The 20384-nt window shown below is 36.5% G+C and overlaps 2 protein-coding genes across 2 annotated transcripts; one reads left to right on the plus strand and one right to left on the minus strand.

Moving 5' to 3' along the window:
• The first annotated feature begins 1030 nt into the window (after window positions 1-1030).
• On the plus strand, window positions 1031-2565 carry LOC149278693 (centrosomal protein 15-like). The gene is made up of 4 exons (XM_089501857.1): window positions 1031-1092; window positions 1508-1631; window positions 2209-2283; window positions 2377-2565. The coding sequence occupies exons 1-4, from the start codon at window positions 1031-1033 to the stop codon at window positions 2563-2565; spliced, it is 450 nt and encodes a 149-aa protein (XP_089357983.1).
• A 14758-nt stretch (window positions 2566-17323) lies between these two features.
• On the minus strand, window positions 17324-19917 carry LOC149278694 (fez family zinc finger protein 2-like). Its single transcript, XM_089501858.1, has 4 exons — window positions 19129-19917; window positions 18629-18763; window positions 18313-18445; window positions 17324-17580 (listed from the first exon to the last, which is right to left on the minus strand). The coding sequence occupies exons 1-4, from the start codon at window positions 19915-19917 to the stop codon at window positions 17324-17326; spliced, it is 1314 nt and encodes a 437-aa protein (XP_089357984.1).
• Between the last annotated feature and the right edge of the window lie 467 nt (window positions 19918-20384).

Below are 20384 nucleotides of genomic sequence, written 5' to 3' on the forward strand. Positions count from 1 at the left end.
CCCAAACTACAGTTGGTTGCTATGGTAATAATATTAGTTTTATTTAAAATTTGCAGTAAAATCACTTTTTTTATACATAACCTCCTCTGTATCTTGGAAAAGCGTTATGAACATAACAGAACCAAAACACTCATGAGCATTACCCGACACTAGCTGAGCATGATAGGGTTGTCTTTCAGCTATAGCGCCTCTAAGCACCTCCTGCTATGAACACAAACAGCCACAGGAGGGCAGCAGCACACAGTCTTCACACGCCTAACTTTAATCATCTGATTGGACGACAAGCAACTGCTAGGAGCCAATCACGTTGCACAATTAACTACACGCAACCGATACTTGTCTCCAGTGCGTCCCCGCCATGATTCCAGAGACCAAGAGATAGAGAAATCCTTTGAAGAGGCTTCGGCAAAATGGCGCCTCTTACGAAGACCAGACTCTTCTAATGTGCAGAAACATAGTCGATATTTAATTATCTTTCCCCATCACATAAGAAGGTATTCCGGTGCGGCTTTCAGAGAGAAGAGAAGAAGAAGAAAATCCTGACGCTTCTGAGCAACGTTCGAGGCTTTCAGGCCGCTGTTTCCGGTTGGTTTCTATGGTAACGGCTGTACACGGAAGTGATGTTGGTGCTGTGCAGATTCTGAGCTCACATGATGCCATACGAATGGCCTGCAACAGGTAACTAACCCCAGAGCCCTTTACCCTGCCCTGGACTCGGGTTACCACGGGTTAACTATCTGCTAAGGGGCATATATGCTTCATTTAACCTCTAAGGATATTTATACAAAGAGAAGTAATTACCAAACTCAGAGGTTTTAATTCATCTCTATTCAAGTAGCCAATCGGTGGCAAGAATCTTTGGACCGCGGAGAGGGAGGGCAGCTGCTGGAGCAGGGCTGCAGCTTCTACCTCAGGTAAGTGCTTTATTTACTTATTTTCACCTTTTTTGAAGAATATACAGAGTTATATATATATATTTACATATATTAACGCAGAAAACGTGTTCATGCCCTTTCCTGCAGCTCGTGAAATGACGGCGACCCCTTCGCACTTGGACAGAGAAGTTGAGTTGGCCAAAAGGTGTGAAGCCATGTAAGCGCATGCACAGAAACGTCGATTTTTGTGGAAACCCTTCAGTTTATGTTTTCATTTTAATTTTGAAGTAATTATTTTTAACAGCAAAGAATGGATGGGCCCCTTACAAAAAAATAATAATTAAAAAGTTAAATATTCAACAAAATTGGTGAGGATACAGAATCTAAGAAGAAAAATAGCAATTTTCAGGTTTTTTTTTTTTGTTTTTTTTTTCTACTTCCTGGGTAGTATAAATATAGTAAAGCTGTGTTGTTATATAATGTTATTTTTTTCAGACATTCCTTTTGTTTCCTATTTTTTTAAGCAAATTAAATTTTAATCAGCGTTTGGTCGCGTTTCAAACATTGTTTTATTTTTCTGTTAAAAAAAACAAACTTTCAATGTCTGTTTTTGTTGAATTTTCTGCATTCAGACAGGCTGAAAGAGCTCGGCTTCTGGAGGAACTGAGTTTCCGCCGGGAAGAGCGCGATAACTACACGACGGAGAGGAAGCGAGACGCCGGAGCAGCGCATGCAAGAAATCAGGCTGTGCTGCAGGTAAGGTCTGCCATGCGCTTTAAATTAACCCTTTCAGGCCCAAAACAAATTGTGGGACGTCAGAAGGTTCCTTGTACCTGAACCTTATAATACAAAGTATTATTAACTGTTCTGTTTAAACCGAATGACATGTCTGCTGTCATATGTGATGTAATGCAGATGATAGTTTAGAGGCCTCTTTAAGATTTTGGGGTTTAAGCAAATGCATGGGTGGGGGGAATCTGCATCCCTCTCCCCCCAACCGTGCGGGAGATGTAATATACTTATTACCAGTCAGCTCCAGCACTGGCCCCCACGGGATGGCGTGTAACGTACCCTTTGAATGCATATGGGATAGCACTCCTATTGATTTCAACATCGGTGAGAATAAGCGGATCATGGTGCAAGCAGGGAAGCTGGAGCTTCTCCCTAAAGTAAATGCTTTTAACCTTTTTTTAAAGAATACATATTAAAGCACTCAAAAAGTACTTTAATATGACTTCTTTTTTGTTGAGCCTGTCTCGTTAATGTTAGTGGATATTAATATTAAACACGTGATCGGACCTTTAACACCCTTGACTTATGTATTTTATTTCAGGATTTGCAATTAGTGGAACAACGACTCAAAAACATTGTGCAATCCAGCCCACCCTCTGCCATTATTAGTCTGGAGGTGAGTGCAGCTGAGGATACTATAAAATAATTATTTTACCCCTTTCGTGTTACTGATATTCACTCATGTCTGCGTTATTTTTTTATGTTTTAGAAGCACTACTGGGAGTTTGTGGAAGCGGAAATCCCAAAGTGGGAGCAATTTCTTTTAGGGAAAGCTGAAGGCCCTTTTGATATGAAGCATCAGCACCGTTCGAAACAGAAGTTGAAGAGTTCCCAGACTATGCAGATCTCAAGGGAAAAGAAATTGCCCCCTTCTGGATATAAGACCTTCCCAAGATGACACCCACTTTGGGGAAAATTTGAACTTTGATCATTCTTCCTTCACGTTAAATTCAACGTCTATAATGACGATAACGATTTGTAAAGGAAAAGTTTGTGCTTTTAACGTCTTGGAACATCTGTACAGATCAGACTCGCACAAATGGACCAAAAATAATTTGGACTATTTTTTTTATTATTTTCTTTTTGGTCCATTTGTTTCCGTCTCCTTTTCCACAGCTCTGCTTCTTTTCCTGCCTCTTTTTGTTCTTCTGTCTTCTTTCTTCCGCAGACAAGTCTCTACTGCCTTATATAGAACATTCCGTTATTTGTATTTTAAGCTTAATAAAAAAATGGTATTTGGAGTTGTCATTTTTTCTTTTTTTTTTTCTCTTTTCTTTGTACAGTATTACTATATCTGTAATTTCTTTATCAGCAATAGCACAATTTTAAAATTATCCTCCTATACTGTTGTTTTTCACGGAAAAAACCTTTCTTCATATCCCATTTATTAAATGCTACCATCATTGCTCAATAATTAAAATATGTCCTCGAGTCTCGGTTCTGCCTGTTTTCAAGAAGATTGAGATAAAATCACAGGATTTGTTATTTCTCCATTTTAATTTAAAATAATTAATTTATTGGGGGATTTTGGAAATACACAATTTTTAATGTACCGGCCAGTGGTCTCTGATGGTTTAAGTTTGAAACCTAGTAAGAATATGTTTTTTATATTGGCCACCAGAGGTCGCTAGCATCCGGTACCTTTCTGTAAATATTATTTACTTTTATGGATAAATAGAAAATAACCCTATCAAAACATGGCATTTTTAGCCAATAAAAAAAATAGCGAGCCATATAGTATCTAATTCACCTTTACATAATATCTAACGAATGGGGAGGAAATGCAGCCAGCATACAGAGAACATCTACCTAATGTATCGGTTTGCCTTAAGCTGTAAGTTCTAGATTTGTCAGACCCTTTGAATATATGTATTGTAAGAAGCTCTGCCTAAACTACTGGCGCTATATGAATAAATATTCATAATAATAATAATAACTATGGTAGGCTATGGATTTCTTAATTGAGCCTCACTGAGTCCTGTGGAAACAGACTTCACCACTAGGTGGCAGCAACATACCAAAAAGGGTAATTTGATGCAAAATACTGTAAAAGTATAATGTATGCATGCTATATATATATATATATATTATATGTTTGTTATATTTTAAATGTAAACATTTTCCCAACTATCAACATTATTGGAAGAGAAAGTTGTTTAGATACCTACCCTAAATGTCCCGAGCGTAATGAGTTCCATAACAGATGGCTTTGTTAAGTAAAAAAAATATTGCTCAAAATATTATTAAACTCCTTTTATTTCTCTTTCTTTGGTTTGACATGGGCTTCAGTTTTGATTTTAGCCAATTTCTCAGAAGCTGATCTATTTTGGCAAAGAACAGTCACGCTTCCTGTATTTGATTACATTAATAAACAGGCAACAAAATGTTTTAGCAAGAAAGATAATTTAATATGTATTCTTCTTTACTGCGGGGGGGGGGCTGTGAGAACTTACCTGCAAATTAACTGTTTAGTGAATACACCCCAAAATACTTAAAAAACATAGTAATAAAAGCAACCAATCAGGACGAGGTACCAAATGCAATACCCGGAAAGTTTTAAGTCTTCTTTAATGCTATAAATGGTCGGAATATTTCATACTGTCCTACTCTGCTTTGCATTTTTTTCTATATTAGACTTTTTCCACTCTTTTGTAATATTTTACTTTCATGTATTCCACTGTTTTAACACTTCAAATCCTCTAATTTGTTTATCTTAGATCAACATTTGACCCTGGGGGAGTGGGGGGGGGGGATGTACAAAAATACTGTATTTATATGCAAGTGGGGCCGTCATCATTTCCAAATATCTCATTAACAAAACAAACAAGGTCATTGAGCCCATAAGTAACTGTATAAATCAGAGACATTAGTTTAGCTTAATTGTAATACAACGAGCCCGGCGGGGGTCTAATTGTCCTGCTTAGCAGGATGTTAACGTTACCATTTCCCAGGAATCATCCTCCGCGATTCTAAAATCCTTTAAAAATCTCATGTATGCCTTTTTCACCTGGATTTAAATAGAATCTCCCATGTAAAGTAACCATGGCTCAGTTTCTCCTGCTGTAAAAACTCAAACCTTAATCAGTCGTTGGTCTCGTCTTCAGGAGCCATACGCCGATCCCTTGCACGTTTAAGTGCCTTCGTTGTCGCTTCTTCTGGGAGGCTGTTCCACTTATCTACCACCCTCTCAGTCAGGTAAAACTTCCTTTCATTATATATTTAAGCCTCTGATCTTCTAGTTTCAGATTATGTGATGGAAGGTCTTGATTGCGGTTCTGTCCCATTGGACTCCAAACTACACCAAGTATATTTGTGATTCTGAAACAGGGAATCTCAGTTACTTATTAATTGTTATTCATTTTACCCCTTTACACCCCTTTACTGTCTTTCCCAATTCTTAGTTTAAAAACAGTAGCTTGAGAAAGACCTCTGTGTCGAAACGTTGCCTTGAAGAGTGCTGAGCCTCTGCTTCTTTATTTTGTATTTAAAAACAGTAGCTGTGTTCAAAAATTCAATTTAAAAAAAAAAAAAAATGGTTTCAAGTCTAAATTAGATCTTAATTTTTTTTTAAACACAGATAAGGCTTTCATTTGCACAAAGCAATTTCATGCCAGGGGTCTTAGTTCCATTGGAGACCATTTGATTAATGAAATAGCACATTATCCTTAACTTTGTGAAATATTTAATCATTCAATATTTAAAAATAATAAATAATAAAAATGAAAGTAAAATTAAGAGAAGCCGTTTGGGTTGTATTACTATGATCTTTGTCTTCTTAACATCATGCGCACGGGGTCCATCTTTTGCATTAAACTAGCGCTATAACCTCCCCTCCGTATGTGAGAGGCTAAACATGCGGTTTTTGGCTACTGTCCCCCCCCCCCCAAAAAAAAAGAAATATTCATTATAAGTTTGAAGGGTTTGTCTAGAAAAACATACTGAAAAATACACAGATATCCAGCATTTCATTCGTTTTTAGCGCTTATTTGGCAGCCGAGCCACGAATGTTGCCAGAACCAGCAGACGCAACCCGAGAAACTCGCCCAAAAATCTTTAAGTCTTGGAGATCGGTAAGAATGATCTAGAATCACTCCTGGTGTCCAGCTCCGTCTCCAGCAGATGCTTTCTTGTCTGTAAGGCATATTGCTAGTGGCAGAAATGTGCTTTTTAAAACACAATGATTTTTTTTTTAGAACAAAATGATTTTTAATTCGAGCATAAAAAAAACTACGAAGACTATGCGATACAGAAAGAAATATTAAGACTATTTGGGAGTTTTATGGAAGTTTATCTGGAAAGAAGTTGGGTAAATACGTTATCTTTTTCTTTCAGTTTTGTCGAAAGACCAAAAACTAGTGCTAAAAATAACTAATTTAACATTTTTGTCATCTAAGCCTGCAAGAAAAAGGATTTTCAATCTGAATTTGGTGTTCTGGAATTTGACCAGACTGTGACTGTTCAATATGGCGCAGGATCTTGGGTAGCCGAAGGCACATCTCCGCATGTTGGGCAAATACAATCACTAAAATCACGTTAACTGTTCCCAGCCCGACACGAGTTAACGCACAGAAGACGTTCTTGGACCTGCTGGATACTTAGTTGCAAGAAGGTCCAAAATAAACACAACTTTGTCTCAACTTTGCCACATGCTCTTGGAGACCCATGAGTACAGAGAAGGGCAGAACGTCATGAATTGACCGCCTTCCAGCTTCTCTCACCAGTTTAAGAACCTCTAGAGATACAAAGTTATTACTTGTAAACCTTTGCCCCTCTAAATTAAGACTATGTCCTCTTGTTGTGGTAGTATTTCTTCCTTTAGGTATTTAAATGTTTCTATCATATCCCCCCCCCGTCACATCTTTCTTCCAGGCTGTATATATTAAGATCCCTTAACCTTTCCTGGTAAATTTTATCCTGTAATCCATGAAGCATTTTAGCAGCCCTTCTCTGAACTCTCTCCATCTATATCCTTCTGGAGATCCGATCTCCAGTGCTGTACACAATACGCCAAGTAAGGTCTCAGCAGTCCTCTGTACAACGGCATGAGCTCTTCTCTCTTTCTACTGCTCATACCTCTCCCTATCTAGCATTTCTTGTTGGTAGGATTTTTCTGGGAAGAACACGTTGCTTATTATCCAGAACCTATGGCGGATACAATACTTACAGAAGATCCTTGGCTGCCTTTGAAACATTGTATCCAGCCATCATCATCATCATCATCGAAAAGACTATTCTAGTTACATTTCCAATTTAGATTCAGTGGCGCCAAGACAGCTCATTTCATCATCAGAATACATTTCTTAGCCGAAAATCTACTTACCTGTCATCCCTTGACAGCAAATTAACACCATTCCAAAGTATAATGCTTCATGTTATAATTCTCTAACAGATTTTAATAACAAGGAGATGTTGATTACGAGCAATAATGTGTTTTCTTGAAAAGGTGAAAACTAATCTTCAGGATGAAACACTTGGGCTGGAATGTGCTGTCTGGCTCTTTAACAAAAAGTGTTTTATTATTAAAAAAAACTAAAAAAAACAAAACAAAAATAAAACACCTTTTGTGTTACCGTACACATGGATTCATTTATTTACAGGATGTGATTGAGTTTATGAATATCTAATTTTACTTCAGTTCTTTGTTATATCTTGCAAAGTTTTAGTCCAGAATTGTGAATTATTTTTTAAAGGGACATTGCAGCCATCTTTTGCACGTTAATACATGTGATAGCTAAGAGGCCCCTTCAAATTTTTTAGTGGCCCCTTTTAAAGTGCACGGGGGTGGGGTGGGGGGTGTCTGCATTTACCCCGTTCCACACCAGCTATTTTCTGTGCATTGGATATGTTCAGCCGAACACACGATATACTCATCTCCGGTTAGTGTCGGTACTGGCTCGGCGAACACGGTGGACGGAAAAAATGTGGCTTTCCCCTTTAAAAGGATTATAAGGCCTTGCGTATTTACATCGTATCAAGCAAAATTCTGGATCTGATACATAACAACTGTTTGAACCACAGGGAAGAAGGCAGCTTTATGGTCCACGGAAAAATGTTATTAAAAAAAATGATCCCACGCAGCCAAATGACCACAAATTTAGTCACAGGACAAAAATATCGGTCATAGCTTTAATGCTATGTAATTCATTAAAATCTTTTACCAACCCAAAGGCACGTTTGTTGTTTTTGCCTGGGTCATGTCTTGCCTGGAAGGTGATAATTAGCTATAAACATGTTTATGATATGCTCATTGTGACCACTAGATGGCGTCACCACCGTCTAAAAGACTACCCGAGACACATTGAGGGCATTCAATGCTGATGCAGACAAAGTGGCACCTTATTTTTGTCACTGCGGGCATAGTGAAATGCCACCCTTCATATAATTGTATATATTAATGCTGAGTTTTATAAACACATTTTTTTTATCTATGATAACTTGCTCACCGGGTAAAGAAACTCTGCAGTTGGTAGGTACGTCTGTACAAGAAGGGGGTCCCAAAACCAAATGAAATTCTCCAATTCCCGACAGCTTTAGGAAGACATCAGACGTGGAAAGAAAATAAGGATCGCGTCAGGACGGATTATTTTTATGTTTTTATGCTAAACCGCTTGTAAATTTTAAAGGGGTCACCAACCATCCAATGTACTTTAATAGAGTTGTGTGGTGTCACTCTTGCAAGTTCATATGAGGGATCAGAAGAGGACCCTGATCCTAAAATCTTACAATCTATTCGAAGGCTTTGTTTGAATGCACTTTGGCCTCGTTCCAGCTGTATCATGGGTAGAAAGATGCTATATACACACCGAGCCGTCATGTGGTTAAATGACTAATTGGTTTTGACCCATTTTGATCCATCCTGTGGGGACGTTGGAGACAGCTAATGTCACAGTTCTAGATTGAAGATCTGCCAAGCGCTTCTGACAATCATCTGAAGATCAAAGTTCGTGTCACAGTTTTAGCCTTCAGGGGAAAAGAACCAAAATGTCCCGTTAGACCAACATCATCCAAAAACGAGCATTTCCCGAATGCTTTCCAGCAGACATTATTAATAATTTGATATATTTTCAATGCTAGATGTTTGATATTTGAATGATTGTGCATGAAAAAACATATCATTAAAGAACAGGCTAACCTTTGGCACTCCAGTTGTTGAGTACTAACTTTCCCATGATGCTTAATGTACTAGAGTGGCTGAGTGTCATGAGAAATGACGTATTAACTAACCCTAGCTGTAATACATGTTTGAAATAAAACTACCTTGTGTCTGTAGCCTCCAAACTATGTCTCTGCCCATGCGGGGGGACTCTGTGTCTGTGAAGGAGCAGCTGCCAGAGTGAAGGGAGGAGTCCCGTACCAAACCACTCTGACAGCTAAGGGGTATTTAGAATTTTGTAAAAAAAAAACATTTTTGCAGACTTCTAGGTGTTTTCTCTGCCTATTTATCTAGTTAACCTACTCTAAACAAGCTCCTGTTTCTCGCTCCCCTGCTGCTGCTCCAGTGGGTCTCTTTGAAGTTCCAGGGGATGGGGAGCAAGTGCCCCCTCTCCCCCCCCCTTCTGGATACCCCTGCTTCTGGGTCCTACTCAGATCTTTTTTTCCTTAGAGAACTTGCTCCTTTCCAACATCTTTCTCAATAATAGAATGAAAGACCCAATTTTTGGCCCAGGGCCACCTTGGAAGGTTTACAATTCCTCCTCTGTCACAAACAGAGCTGACATTGGCCCTCTTCAGATTAGATAAATGTTCTTACTTTACTGAAATTACTCGACCCACCCCCCAATTGTAGTATTTCGTCCGACCGATACAACCATAACCAGTTAATTCAAGGTTTATCCAACCCACGTAACAAGCCACAACGTCGTTGCATTTAGAGAGTGCTGGCTTTTTTCCTTTCAAACCTCATTGAATACTCTTCTCTTCTTCATATTTCTCATAAGGGCCTGACGTGAGTCGTAAATCTAATATTAATTACCTGTCAGCGTTGGACACTTGTTTTCACTTAAGAAACAAATTAGTACAACGAAATTATGAGTACGATCGTTAATTGCTTAATTATCTGAACAGCCATGGAGCTGTAATTAGAAGTTACATTAATGCTTGTTACTGTTAACCTTATATTTTCAATTGGTATAAACAGACATTATTGCGCCTCATCATTCTGAGACTTATTATTAAGACCTCCTCGTCCTTCTTATGAGTTCCTGCTATAAAATTTCAATTTAATTTAATTTTTTACCTAGTACCTAAAAATCATGAACACTTCCCCTTACATACCTGGTATGGAAACCATGTACACTTCCTTAGAGTGATAATTCCCATGGATAGTTACTATATAATTATATATTAAATAACCACCAAAGCTGACACTTTGACCATAACCTGAACATGAATATATTCCCTAAATCATAACATTTCATCTTCAGCTCCTGTGCATTTTTTGCTAAACTTATGCATACGATTTTTCTTATTATTGTTATAATTTGGATCATCACCCAAAAAAACCCAACATACAATGTATCAGCTTTTTTATGATTATTTTACTAATTTGTATTATTTTATTAATTCTTATTTCTCACTGTAAATATTATTTTATCATTCTGGAATATTTAATATGGTCACATTAAAAATCTTGTATTTAGTATTTTTTTCCCTTATATTTTTGTGTGTTTTTATAGAATTTAAACTATTTCACAGGCATCTTTTTTTTTTCTGGTACCCTTGTATTATTTTCTCAGCAATATGTGTGCGTTCTGAAATAAAGAAGAAAAAAAAATCCAGAGACGCTTGTTGATACTTCTGTTAATATTGATGAAATACACATATTTCCTTAAAAAAATATGGCCGTGCCAGTTTATTCACACCCCATTTTTTTTTTTTATTTCTTAGCAGAGTACACAGTTGCCTGCCCATTGTTTCCCTTTATTGTGCGATATACTTTCAACAAGCTTCAAGCAGCACTGTTTCAGATTGGTCTTTTTATGTTTGATAAAAAGAATAATTGTTGGCCAATTCCATCTTTTCATCACTGTTCTCCAGGAGCAGATCCAAGCCGCTTGTCAGACTTTCATTAACTTCCCTTTGGCTCTTTCCTCCAGTGCGTCGCTTGTGATCATTATGCCAAGAATTTACGCTTGCTTTTCCATGACTCCCGTTCGGTTCTCCATCATGAAGACAAAGTCGCTCTCCAAAAGGATCACCAGGGATGATTTAATGAGAATTTCTTTTGGAGGAAGCATGGAAAACTATGTAGTTAACATTCGGCAAACTTAATTGGACTTTTCTCTTTTTTTTTTTTTCTTCTTATACCCCCCCCTTCAAAAAAAAATCTGAAGCTATCTTGTTAATCTCTCATTTGTAATCAATTGTGTTGACTAAACAAAAGTCTAGGTCGTCTTTTCTTCTTGTTCAGACAAGCTTTTGTTGCCTCTAAATGCCTCATTCTTGAGTGATCTTGGTTGTGTAGATGTACCCGATTGTTGACAGTTCATTATAGCACTTTTGTCCATTTAATCTTTCTCACCGTGTTTTGCATGTGCATGATTTAATGAGCTCCGTTGGCAATTAACATGTTTCTGGGAGCAAACTGGTTGCTCAGACATTTAGAGCAAAATGCAGAGAAAAGGCCAACGTGGAAACTCAACGGTTGTTTACTTCTTGGAGCCATTGTCGCTTCCTCGGCTTGCCCTGAACCAGTTTTACACCTGTGCCACACAAGGATACCCTCCATATCCTTTGGTTAGGATTTTTTTAATTGCCCCGGGCCTTTTGATTTTTTTTTTTAACCCTCTTCTAGTAAAAAAAAACCTTTAGAGCCAACATGGAGAACACAAACGCTACACAAAAGGCACTGGAGAGGTTATTGTGCCCAGAACATGCGGGGCTTTGGAGTGGCGTTCTTCTCTAATGTTCCAGGAGGGCATCACAGAAATGTCACTTGATGAGATAAATGTTTTAAAGGAGTTTGCATGTTGATGTCAAAATGGTCTGAACTGCTTTTTTTCACTTTGGGACCCATATATTTATAATTTCAGAGCTGGAGATGTGACTTAAAATGAATTTTGGAGCATATGTGGTGCTCATTTATAGAGATCATTGCTTTAAGTCCATCATGGCAGCATGTCCTATAAGGATAATGGTGGCTTTTGATACATCCATGGCGGACGTGATATCTCAATTAACCTTCCTATTCGGTTGTCTGCATATCATCCAAAGGAATTTAACTATGAGAAATGAATATTTATAGTGCTTTATCCAACTCTTAATATATTCTGATTGTTTTAATTGCAATACATTTTTTATTTTTTTCTAATTGTTTTAGATCTCGGAATAGAGGAGGAAGATTTATTATGTGTTTTAAATGTCTTTGAAAAACTACGTTCCATGAGTAGAATTTAAAAACAACTTTCTTAGTTGATGACGTCTCAATCCACAATTATGAATACTAGCAACATCATGTTGAAAATGGTTCTGCATTCAAAGTAAAATTTAGTCCAGAAGGGACCCCTGATGGGAAGTATTTGTACCATCAGAAGCTTCTTCTTACCTGCCTGAACGAACAGCTGTTCCGTTAAGAAGCGTGTTTCTGCGGGAAGGAAATGGATGCTAATATGAGGATTACTAATATGTTCTATAAAGATATAGATGAAGCACATGACGTCATAGGTGAATTCATGAACTCCAAAACATTTTTTTAACTATTGGCTTATAGGTATTATTATTATTAATTATAGAATTATGTATTTAAAGAACGTCCTCAAAGCTACACCTAATCCCTTAAAAAGGTTTAAAGTATAGTAAGAGACAAAAGTGGTTGGCAGGGCAGGTTCCCACAAAATATCCAAATAATTCTATCAATTGACGACAAGCAGGAAAGAAAATAGGTTTTTTTTGTTTTGTTTTTTTCACAGGTACAACAGAATCCAGAAAACGTTATTTGGAATACTGTTAATGCATAAGGGTTTATTTCTTTAGAAATATATTTACTTTCTCGATACCTACTGAAGTCTGATCTTTCAATTGTTCCAGTGGTAACACTTAAATACACCGGAGGAGATGTATAACATTCTCACTGTGGTGAAAATGAGCACAACTGGGACGTCATTTAGCATCTTCGCTTATAAATAAATTGAATCCCGGCTTTTTTAGGGCAGCATTGAGATCGGAATTGCAAATGTGACAAAATTGGGGAATGTTTGACAAGAAAACATCAAGACTCGATTGTCTGTTTACTGACTTAGAGTATGATATTGCATGGAAAAATTACTTATGTAATTTTTCTCGACAGTGACACAGATGGGCATGGCCGTGCTGGCAATCCTAAGAAACATAGTGTCCAGAAGCAATGTGGAAGCCATTCAGCTCACCATGCTCAATGTACACTCACTAACGAGAGAGATCATAAGCGCAAAGACTTTAGTCATGGTGGAAATGCTGCCTAAAATCTCTACACACCCCCTGTGGTTGTGCGTGGAATTGCAAGTAAATTGCAACCAGTGTAAAAATGTACACTAGACACATGCATTCAGATTCATAAGAATTTAAATTTTTTTAGAGTTTGTCGATTTCGTCCATTCGTACAAAAGTCTGAAAATGAGGAGGGGGCCCCCCCGCAAAACAAATGAAAATGAAGCAAAGATCTCTGAATTTTCATTTGCATTTCATTGGGCTTTTTTCTTTCTCACTCACACACACTCTCTAAGTTTCTGAATCTCTTTCTCTCTGCTTCTTGTTCTTCATTTCTTCCTTCTTTCAATTCTGCATTTCTCTTTTTTCCCTGCGGATCCATTTTTTTAGCCTAGTGAAGCACTTAACGTTGCGGAGAGCTAGGACAAGCGGACCACCAGAGAAGACAAAAGAAAGATGGAATGGAGAACAAGAAGTGGAGAAAAAGAGAAGGAGAAATGACCACGCTGAGAAGATAGGAATGGGAAAAGCCCTTTGAGTTCCATTTTACTGAGAGTATGGTAGATAAGCGGAACAACCTCTCAGTAGAAGTGGTAGAGGTTTATACAGTGAGGGAGTCTTTACAGCAGGCAAGCTTGATGGGTCGAACGGGTCTGATTTCCCATCAAATTCTATGTTTCTTTGCAAATAAATATTACATATAATTTTGTCCATCTTGAAGAAAATGCTTAAAATTGAAATATTCTGCCATAAAAAATTCATAAAAATCATATTTATTGCCATTCTGAACATGACCAATCCATTTGTATCTCCCTATAGAAATGTCTTCACACCCATCTTTTATTCCTATCTTTTCCAGGCTCACTTATTTTTTTTTATCTTTTATGTTTTTTTCCCTTGGTGTCAGACTGGTATTTTTTTTTTAATAAACATCTTTCGGTCTCATCGAGTTGTGTTCCACAAAGAATGTTCTTACCTACTCAAAACCAAATCATTAGCTTATGTATATATATGTTCCGTGTTACGCTCAAAGCCTTAACTAATTATAGAACAAAGATGTTTGTGAGAAGAAAAGAACCGTATGGGAGGCAGCAATTATTTTACCTTCTGTCCCTTATATTTCTTACCGGACCACCCGATTAACCCTTTCATCCCTTCATGTATCGGGTTGTAGAATTTTTTGCTTTATGTTTTATTTTTAAACTAGTGATTAGGTTACTATTTAAAAAAAACAAACATAACTGGAGTTGATATTAATTAAGTAAAAAACCACAACCTATTTATTTTCATGCAAATCAACAATGAAATTGTTTTCACATGAAAATACATTTTATCTTATTTTTTTACCTTTGATATGGTTGATTTATCATTAGAACACTTTAATTTTCTTTAATCAGTATTAGAAACATGAAGATTCTGCTGAATGCCTAAACCCTTCCCGAAAATAAATCTTTACCCGAATAAAATTTTGCCTTATTCATATCTCACTCTTCAACATATCTTCAACCTCTTAAAGTGCCGTTACTGACCTCAGCAGTGGGGCAAGTGCAAGTGTACAGCGGTATACCCTTTTTTTAAAGAATTTACTCTACTTAGGCAGTGCGTACAAATTATTGACACAATGAGAATGCAATAAAGTGTCATGCACACACATAAAACTACATATGATGGCTGTAGTGTCCCTTTAAGCAAAATTCACATCTCAAGGACTATATATCGCCACCTGCTGCCCAAATATAGTACTACACAAGATATTTAAGGGAGTGAATTACAAGACAGCCACCCCCTTCATGTTCCTGTACAGGTTAATATAATAACCCTTTTATGTTAAGATACAATGAGACACAATGTCATCCAAAGTTTCTTGTTGCAAATACTACAGGCACTCATAATCCACCCAAAAAGACCAATAATATTAAAGGCATAAGGGGTGGGTGAGTGGACACAAATGTAGAATTATATTAGTGTTATATGTAGAATTATAGTAGAATTATTGTAGGGTTCCATTCGTGGAACTGGGTCTGGCATAGCCAGAACTGGGCGGAGCTAGTATTTTGTTTTGATTCCTTTTTTATCAAGGCTACCCTTAAATATAAAATCAGGGGGAGATGTGGGCCCAGTAAAGCTTGAGCACACCATTAGAAATGATCTTTTTTTCAAATATAATTGTATCAGTTTCATTACTTCCAAAATGCCATTTTTGGTGGGTCCATGGCACTTGGGGGTCTTGAAACACTGTTGGTTCTACCTAATATAGTTATTCCCAGTCTGCATCTCATGCTTGAATACAGATGAGTCCCTGAAAAAGGATATTTCTATTAAAGGGTTATAATTATTGATGATTTTACATTTAAATATTTTTAACAGTTGCTTTCCTAAGTTTTGTGATAAAAAAATGGAAGCTCATATTCTGTTAAAAATCAGAAGAAATAACCCCTTTTTCAATCTAGTAATTAGTATAAAAAATCATTTGTGCATGCATTTAATATGACCAGTTCCTCATGTGCCAGTGCAGCTCTCAAATCCACCTGTACACATGCAATGAATTTTTGAGTGCATGTGAAATGCACCAAGTGGCCTAAATGGTGACATTTAAGAAATAAAACATTCCACCTTCTAATTTTTACCATGATTTCATGCTCTGAGTCTGACTTTACACAATGAGGACAATTTAATTTATTTTATCTGTTGTAATAATCCCTGCAGTGCATGCTCTGCTATGTATCCACAGCCTCTCTATCAGATGGGCTGCTCAGTTGGATCAATGAAGTGTTTCATTCCCTGTTTCTTATTAATTACTGCAGACAAATTGTTGAATTATAATTTCCATTGTCTATGCTAAATTGAGACAGCAGAAACAGTGACTACAACCCCATCCTGCTTCATTAACTGCAATCAGATCCCCAGAAAATGCATGAGCAGAATACACATTAGGACATTAGTGAGGGGGATAGGGGACACCCTTGCCTGCTCTCATCCAGCTATGGAGTAGTCTCTGCTATGAGCAGCACAGGGTTAATGTGGCCAAGCCACCTCCTGGGGGTTATTGAGTGATTTCTCTAATGCTTCTTGAAGGGGCTCCTGTTTTCTCACTTAATTTGGGTCATTACTCTGAAATGTAATGTGGGATCATTTCACCAGCACTGGAGGACAGGAGGACTCTTTTGCAAATTGCTTAAACACACCTTAATGAGGGAAGCAACCAGTCCATGTTTTTGCATCTAATAGTAACTATACTCCCCTCATTCAGATTGATGAGGAACAACCTCAGGCCATGCAGTTGTTGTGTGCACAGCATCCATCAACTGGATGGCTGTGCGTGATGGGAGTTGCAGAACACAGCAGCAAGAACCAGAGGTTGCCTAACACTGCCTGTGTCTGTGGTCAGACGCTTAACAGCTGCCATCAAGAACAAAAACAAATAAATAAATAAATAAATAACGCATACAAATAAATAGTTCTAATCATAACTAAAATAGTTATAGATTTTCACATTGTTTAACTATTTTAAGAAGTATTTGTTTGTATCCTTTATTTTATGACTAATTATTAATTAATATTCAGTGTAATTGTTATTTCCTAAATTGCAATCTTATTATATTTGCATTAATAAATAATACAACTATGCAAAATAATAAAAAGAAAATGCAAAAAAGCAATACTAAATAATAATGATACATTCATAATAATAAAAAAAAGGAAAAGGCAAAAAAGCAATATAAACATAAACAGTATACTTACTGTAGACTGAGATCTAGATTTATAGAATATAGAATTAGAATTACATCAGTTTAAAAATGTATCATTAATTAAAACTATTTTAAGAGAAATTATTGAAAGATTTTAACCCACATCTTGTACTAGAATAAGCCTAAGGCCAGATGGAAATGGCATTATAATGCAAAAGAATTGAATAACCTTCTGTTTATTGTCATAGAATTAATTTCTTAATCAGTTGTACATGAAATCCTTCCATTTACACAATTGTATAAATTTTATTTCCTGGAGAGCAATTTACATTTTTTTAAAGATATTGTATAGTAAATTAATTAGAAAAAATAGTTTTGACTGTTAATTATTTTTTTCCCTCTTTTTAAAGGAAACTGAACCAAATTGGAACATTAAGAAATAAAAAAAAAAAAAAAAAAAAGTGTCACAAAGAATAATTTTCTGAAGAACAAGTGGTTTTTTTGTGAAACCATCCACTGAGTGGAATTATATTTTGTCTCACAGTGATGAAGAAACACAGTCCCTTAGCTCTGTCCGGCTCTGGAAATATCCTTCAAGGAACAGGATGCTGTCCCACTGTCGTGTAATTTCCTCACGTGTTTTTTCAAATCAAAGTTCCTGCAAAATCCTTTCCCACAAGTGCCACACGTGAAGGGTTTTTTGTCATTGTGAGTATGCATATGGAAAGTTAGGTTATAGACCTGATGAAATGCTTTATTGCAGACAGTGCATTTGTATTGTTTTTCCCCACTGTGGGTGAGTTTGTGATTTTTATAATTGCCTGAAATTATAGGAAAAAAAGAAAATATTTAATAAACAAAATTCCATCAACGTTTTTTCTTACAAAATAAATTAAAAATACATTTTTTTTGCATTGGACTTCGTTAAAAATGTGTCCCGCAAGTGGAATTTAAAAGTTGTCAAACTTATTTTGTATCAAGCTAATTGAACATACAACCGACAGATGAAAATATTATAGCAAGGTCGATGCGATGACCCAGAAAACATTTAAACAAAAATCTTACTAAAAAATGGCACATCCTATACATAGTAATCTTTTTAATACTGTCAAGAAGCATGTTTTAGGATTATTCATGCAGAGTAATTTAAAGCTACAAGTGGATCTGAACTTTAAATCCCTTTTTTGTTGTTAAAAACAGAATCATAAGGAAAACTTCAGCCAATTTAAATGAAGAAATATATATTATCACAATTAAATAAGGGTATAATATTTTAGATTAAACAGAAGATGTGTTGTTAAATTACAATTGATACAATTGACATCTAGTCTGTATGTCGTGCTATTGCACATTGTTAAAAACAACACAATTACCTTATTGGTATTTTTGTTATATATATATATTTTTTCTTTTTAATTTAACGAACTGCGACAATGCATACATTGAAATTATTCAAACGTACCATTTTGAAAAACGTTATTTGGATTTGAATATAGCATTTAGGTTTGTTACTGTTACAGAAATGTTTTGTTATTTTTTTTTTGAAAACTTACCTTTTTGATGAAATCCTTTGCCACAAAACTCGCAAACAAAGGGTTTGTACCCTGCGTGGATCCTGATATGCGTGTTTAGGGTGGAACTCCTATTAAAAGCTTTTCCACATTGACTGCATTTATGAGGCTTTTCCTGCAAATAAACATATAAAAACACATTAGAAAGCTTATATTATGTTTCAGTGTGCAAAATATTTATTAAAAATTACACACAACAACAAAATAAATTTGTATAAAAATGCATTAAAGGAAAATTATTTTTAAAAATCAAATCAGACATTTTAAGACGAAGAGGGTAAAATTAACCATTTCTTACCTGGGTATGAATGATTTTGTGCCTGCAAAGCGTACTTGCTTGTCTAAACCCTTTGCCACAAACTTTGCACACAAACGGTCGGGCTCCCGTATGAACCGGCATGTGTCTAGTTAAGTTGTAATGTGCGTTAAAAACCTGGGGGAAATTACAATGAAATAAATAAATAAAATGCTATAATTATTATTATTATTATTATTATTAGTGTGATTTGATCACAGAAATAAAAACAATGTATCGTAAAAATATATACTGAAACAATGTGTTACATTATTAAAATAGTTTGTAACATTGTACAATTGTCTTTGTTAAAAATTTTACTTTTTATGCATCCTTTAAATAAGCATATATTTTAATAGTATAAAATAGTAGTTAAATAACTGTAAATCAAATGCAATTATTAATTACAAAATGGGGTTATTACTATGGAATTGCGCAATTTAAAAGAAGCTAATTTTTACAAATTCTCATTTATCTTTGCATATTTTTATATATAAATTTACCTTTCCACAAATTTCACAAGTGAAGATCTTGGGTTTCCCGTCTGCACCAGTGGAAGTATTAATTTTGCTGTGGGTTTTGCAGTTTCTGTCCACTGATAAGGCTGTATTTTCCTTCATAACTTGGTCCAAGTGTCCTGGGAGTCTTTCCTTATGGGGATACTGAGGATTTGGGAACTTTTCTGTGGAAAGGCTAAATTTTGTGTTTTCAAGTAAAAACATTTTCTGTTGAGCTGTCAGGGTAGCTGGAGTTTGTGCATTTAAAATACTTGAAGAAATGAGATCCCCATTCATAATATCACTTGTCTGGTAAGAAGAGTCCAGGTAGTTGAAATAATATAATGATCCATTTGGAGGGACCCCCACAGTCTGGTTAATAACTTGGGGTTTGATAAGCCTGCTGCTTGACAGAGCCAAATGTCCCATATTTAATTCGGATTTGGAGCAGAGACCACAGCTGGTTTTGCAGACACTGGTGGAATTGCACAGGGCACCCCTCAAACTTGTCTTCCACATCTCAGTATAGTTCAGGAGGGTCTTGCTGTGGACATCATAATTCAGAGATTGAAATGGGATGATGCAGGGAATGGGTGAGCAGAGATTGAGAATTTTCTTGTTTTCTGTTTCTAAAGGATGGCTTGACTCAAGAAAGGTAGGTTTAGGATCTGAATTCTTTGCCATAATTCTTTCAATGGAGAAAGCCAGGGTCTTGGGGGTGCTGGAGACCCCATTTCTTGTGTCCAGTCTTTGGCAGGGAGCTTTAAGTGTCTCGAATGAGCCACAGTTAGCCATGCTTGTGGCACCGAGAGAGAGAGAGAGAGTGAGAGAGAGAATGTGCAGCCAAATCTTCACTCTGTTCTAGTCTGCATTCCAGAAAAGCCTGCAGAGAAATCAATTTAATAAGCCACCTACTACTATAGCCATACCACCTATTTACATTCAAATGAACATAGTCAGGAACAATGACACCCAGGGACTCCAGATTACTGCTCATTAACCAATGCACACACAAAGTGACAGGCAAAGGTAGACCTTGTTAGTACATCCCAGCCATTTACTTTAGCTGCTGCCCAGTGTCCACACTGCAAATGTTATTGGAGAAAAACAGGATTTGGGTACCTTACCTTTCTAGAGAGCAGATGATGAGCTTTGAGGGGTGCTCTGTGGAGCCTCTGTTATTTTGATAGCCAGCATCTTCACTGTGAGATCACTCTCTGTAGCATTTAACTGACATCACATGGAATCACAGTCACTTGAAG

The sequence above is a fragment of the Sceloporus occidentalis genome, unplaced genomic scaffold (genome assembly GCF_023333645.1).
Source record: "Sceloporus occidentalis isolate IW3139 unplaced genomic scaffold, rSceOcc1.0.p SCAF_183, whole genome shotgun sequence".
Lineage (NCBI taxonomy): Eukaryota > Metazoa > Chordata > Lepidosauria > Squamata > Phrynosomatidae > Sceloporus > Sceloporus occidentalis.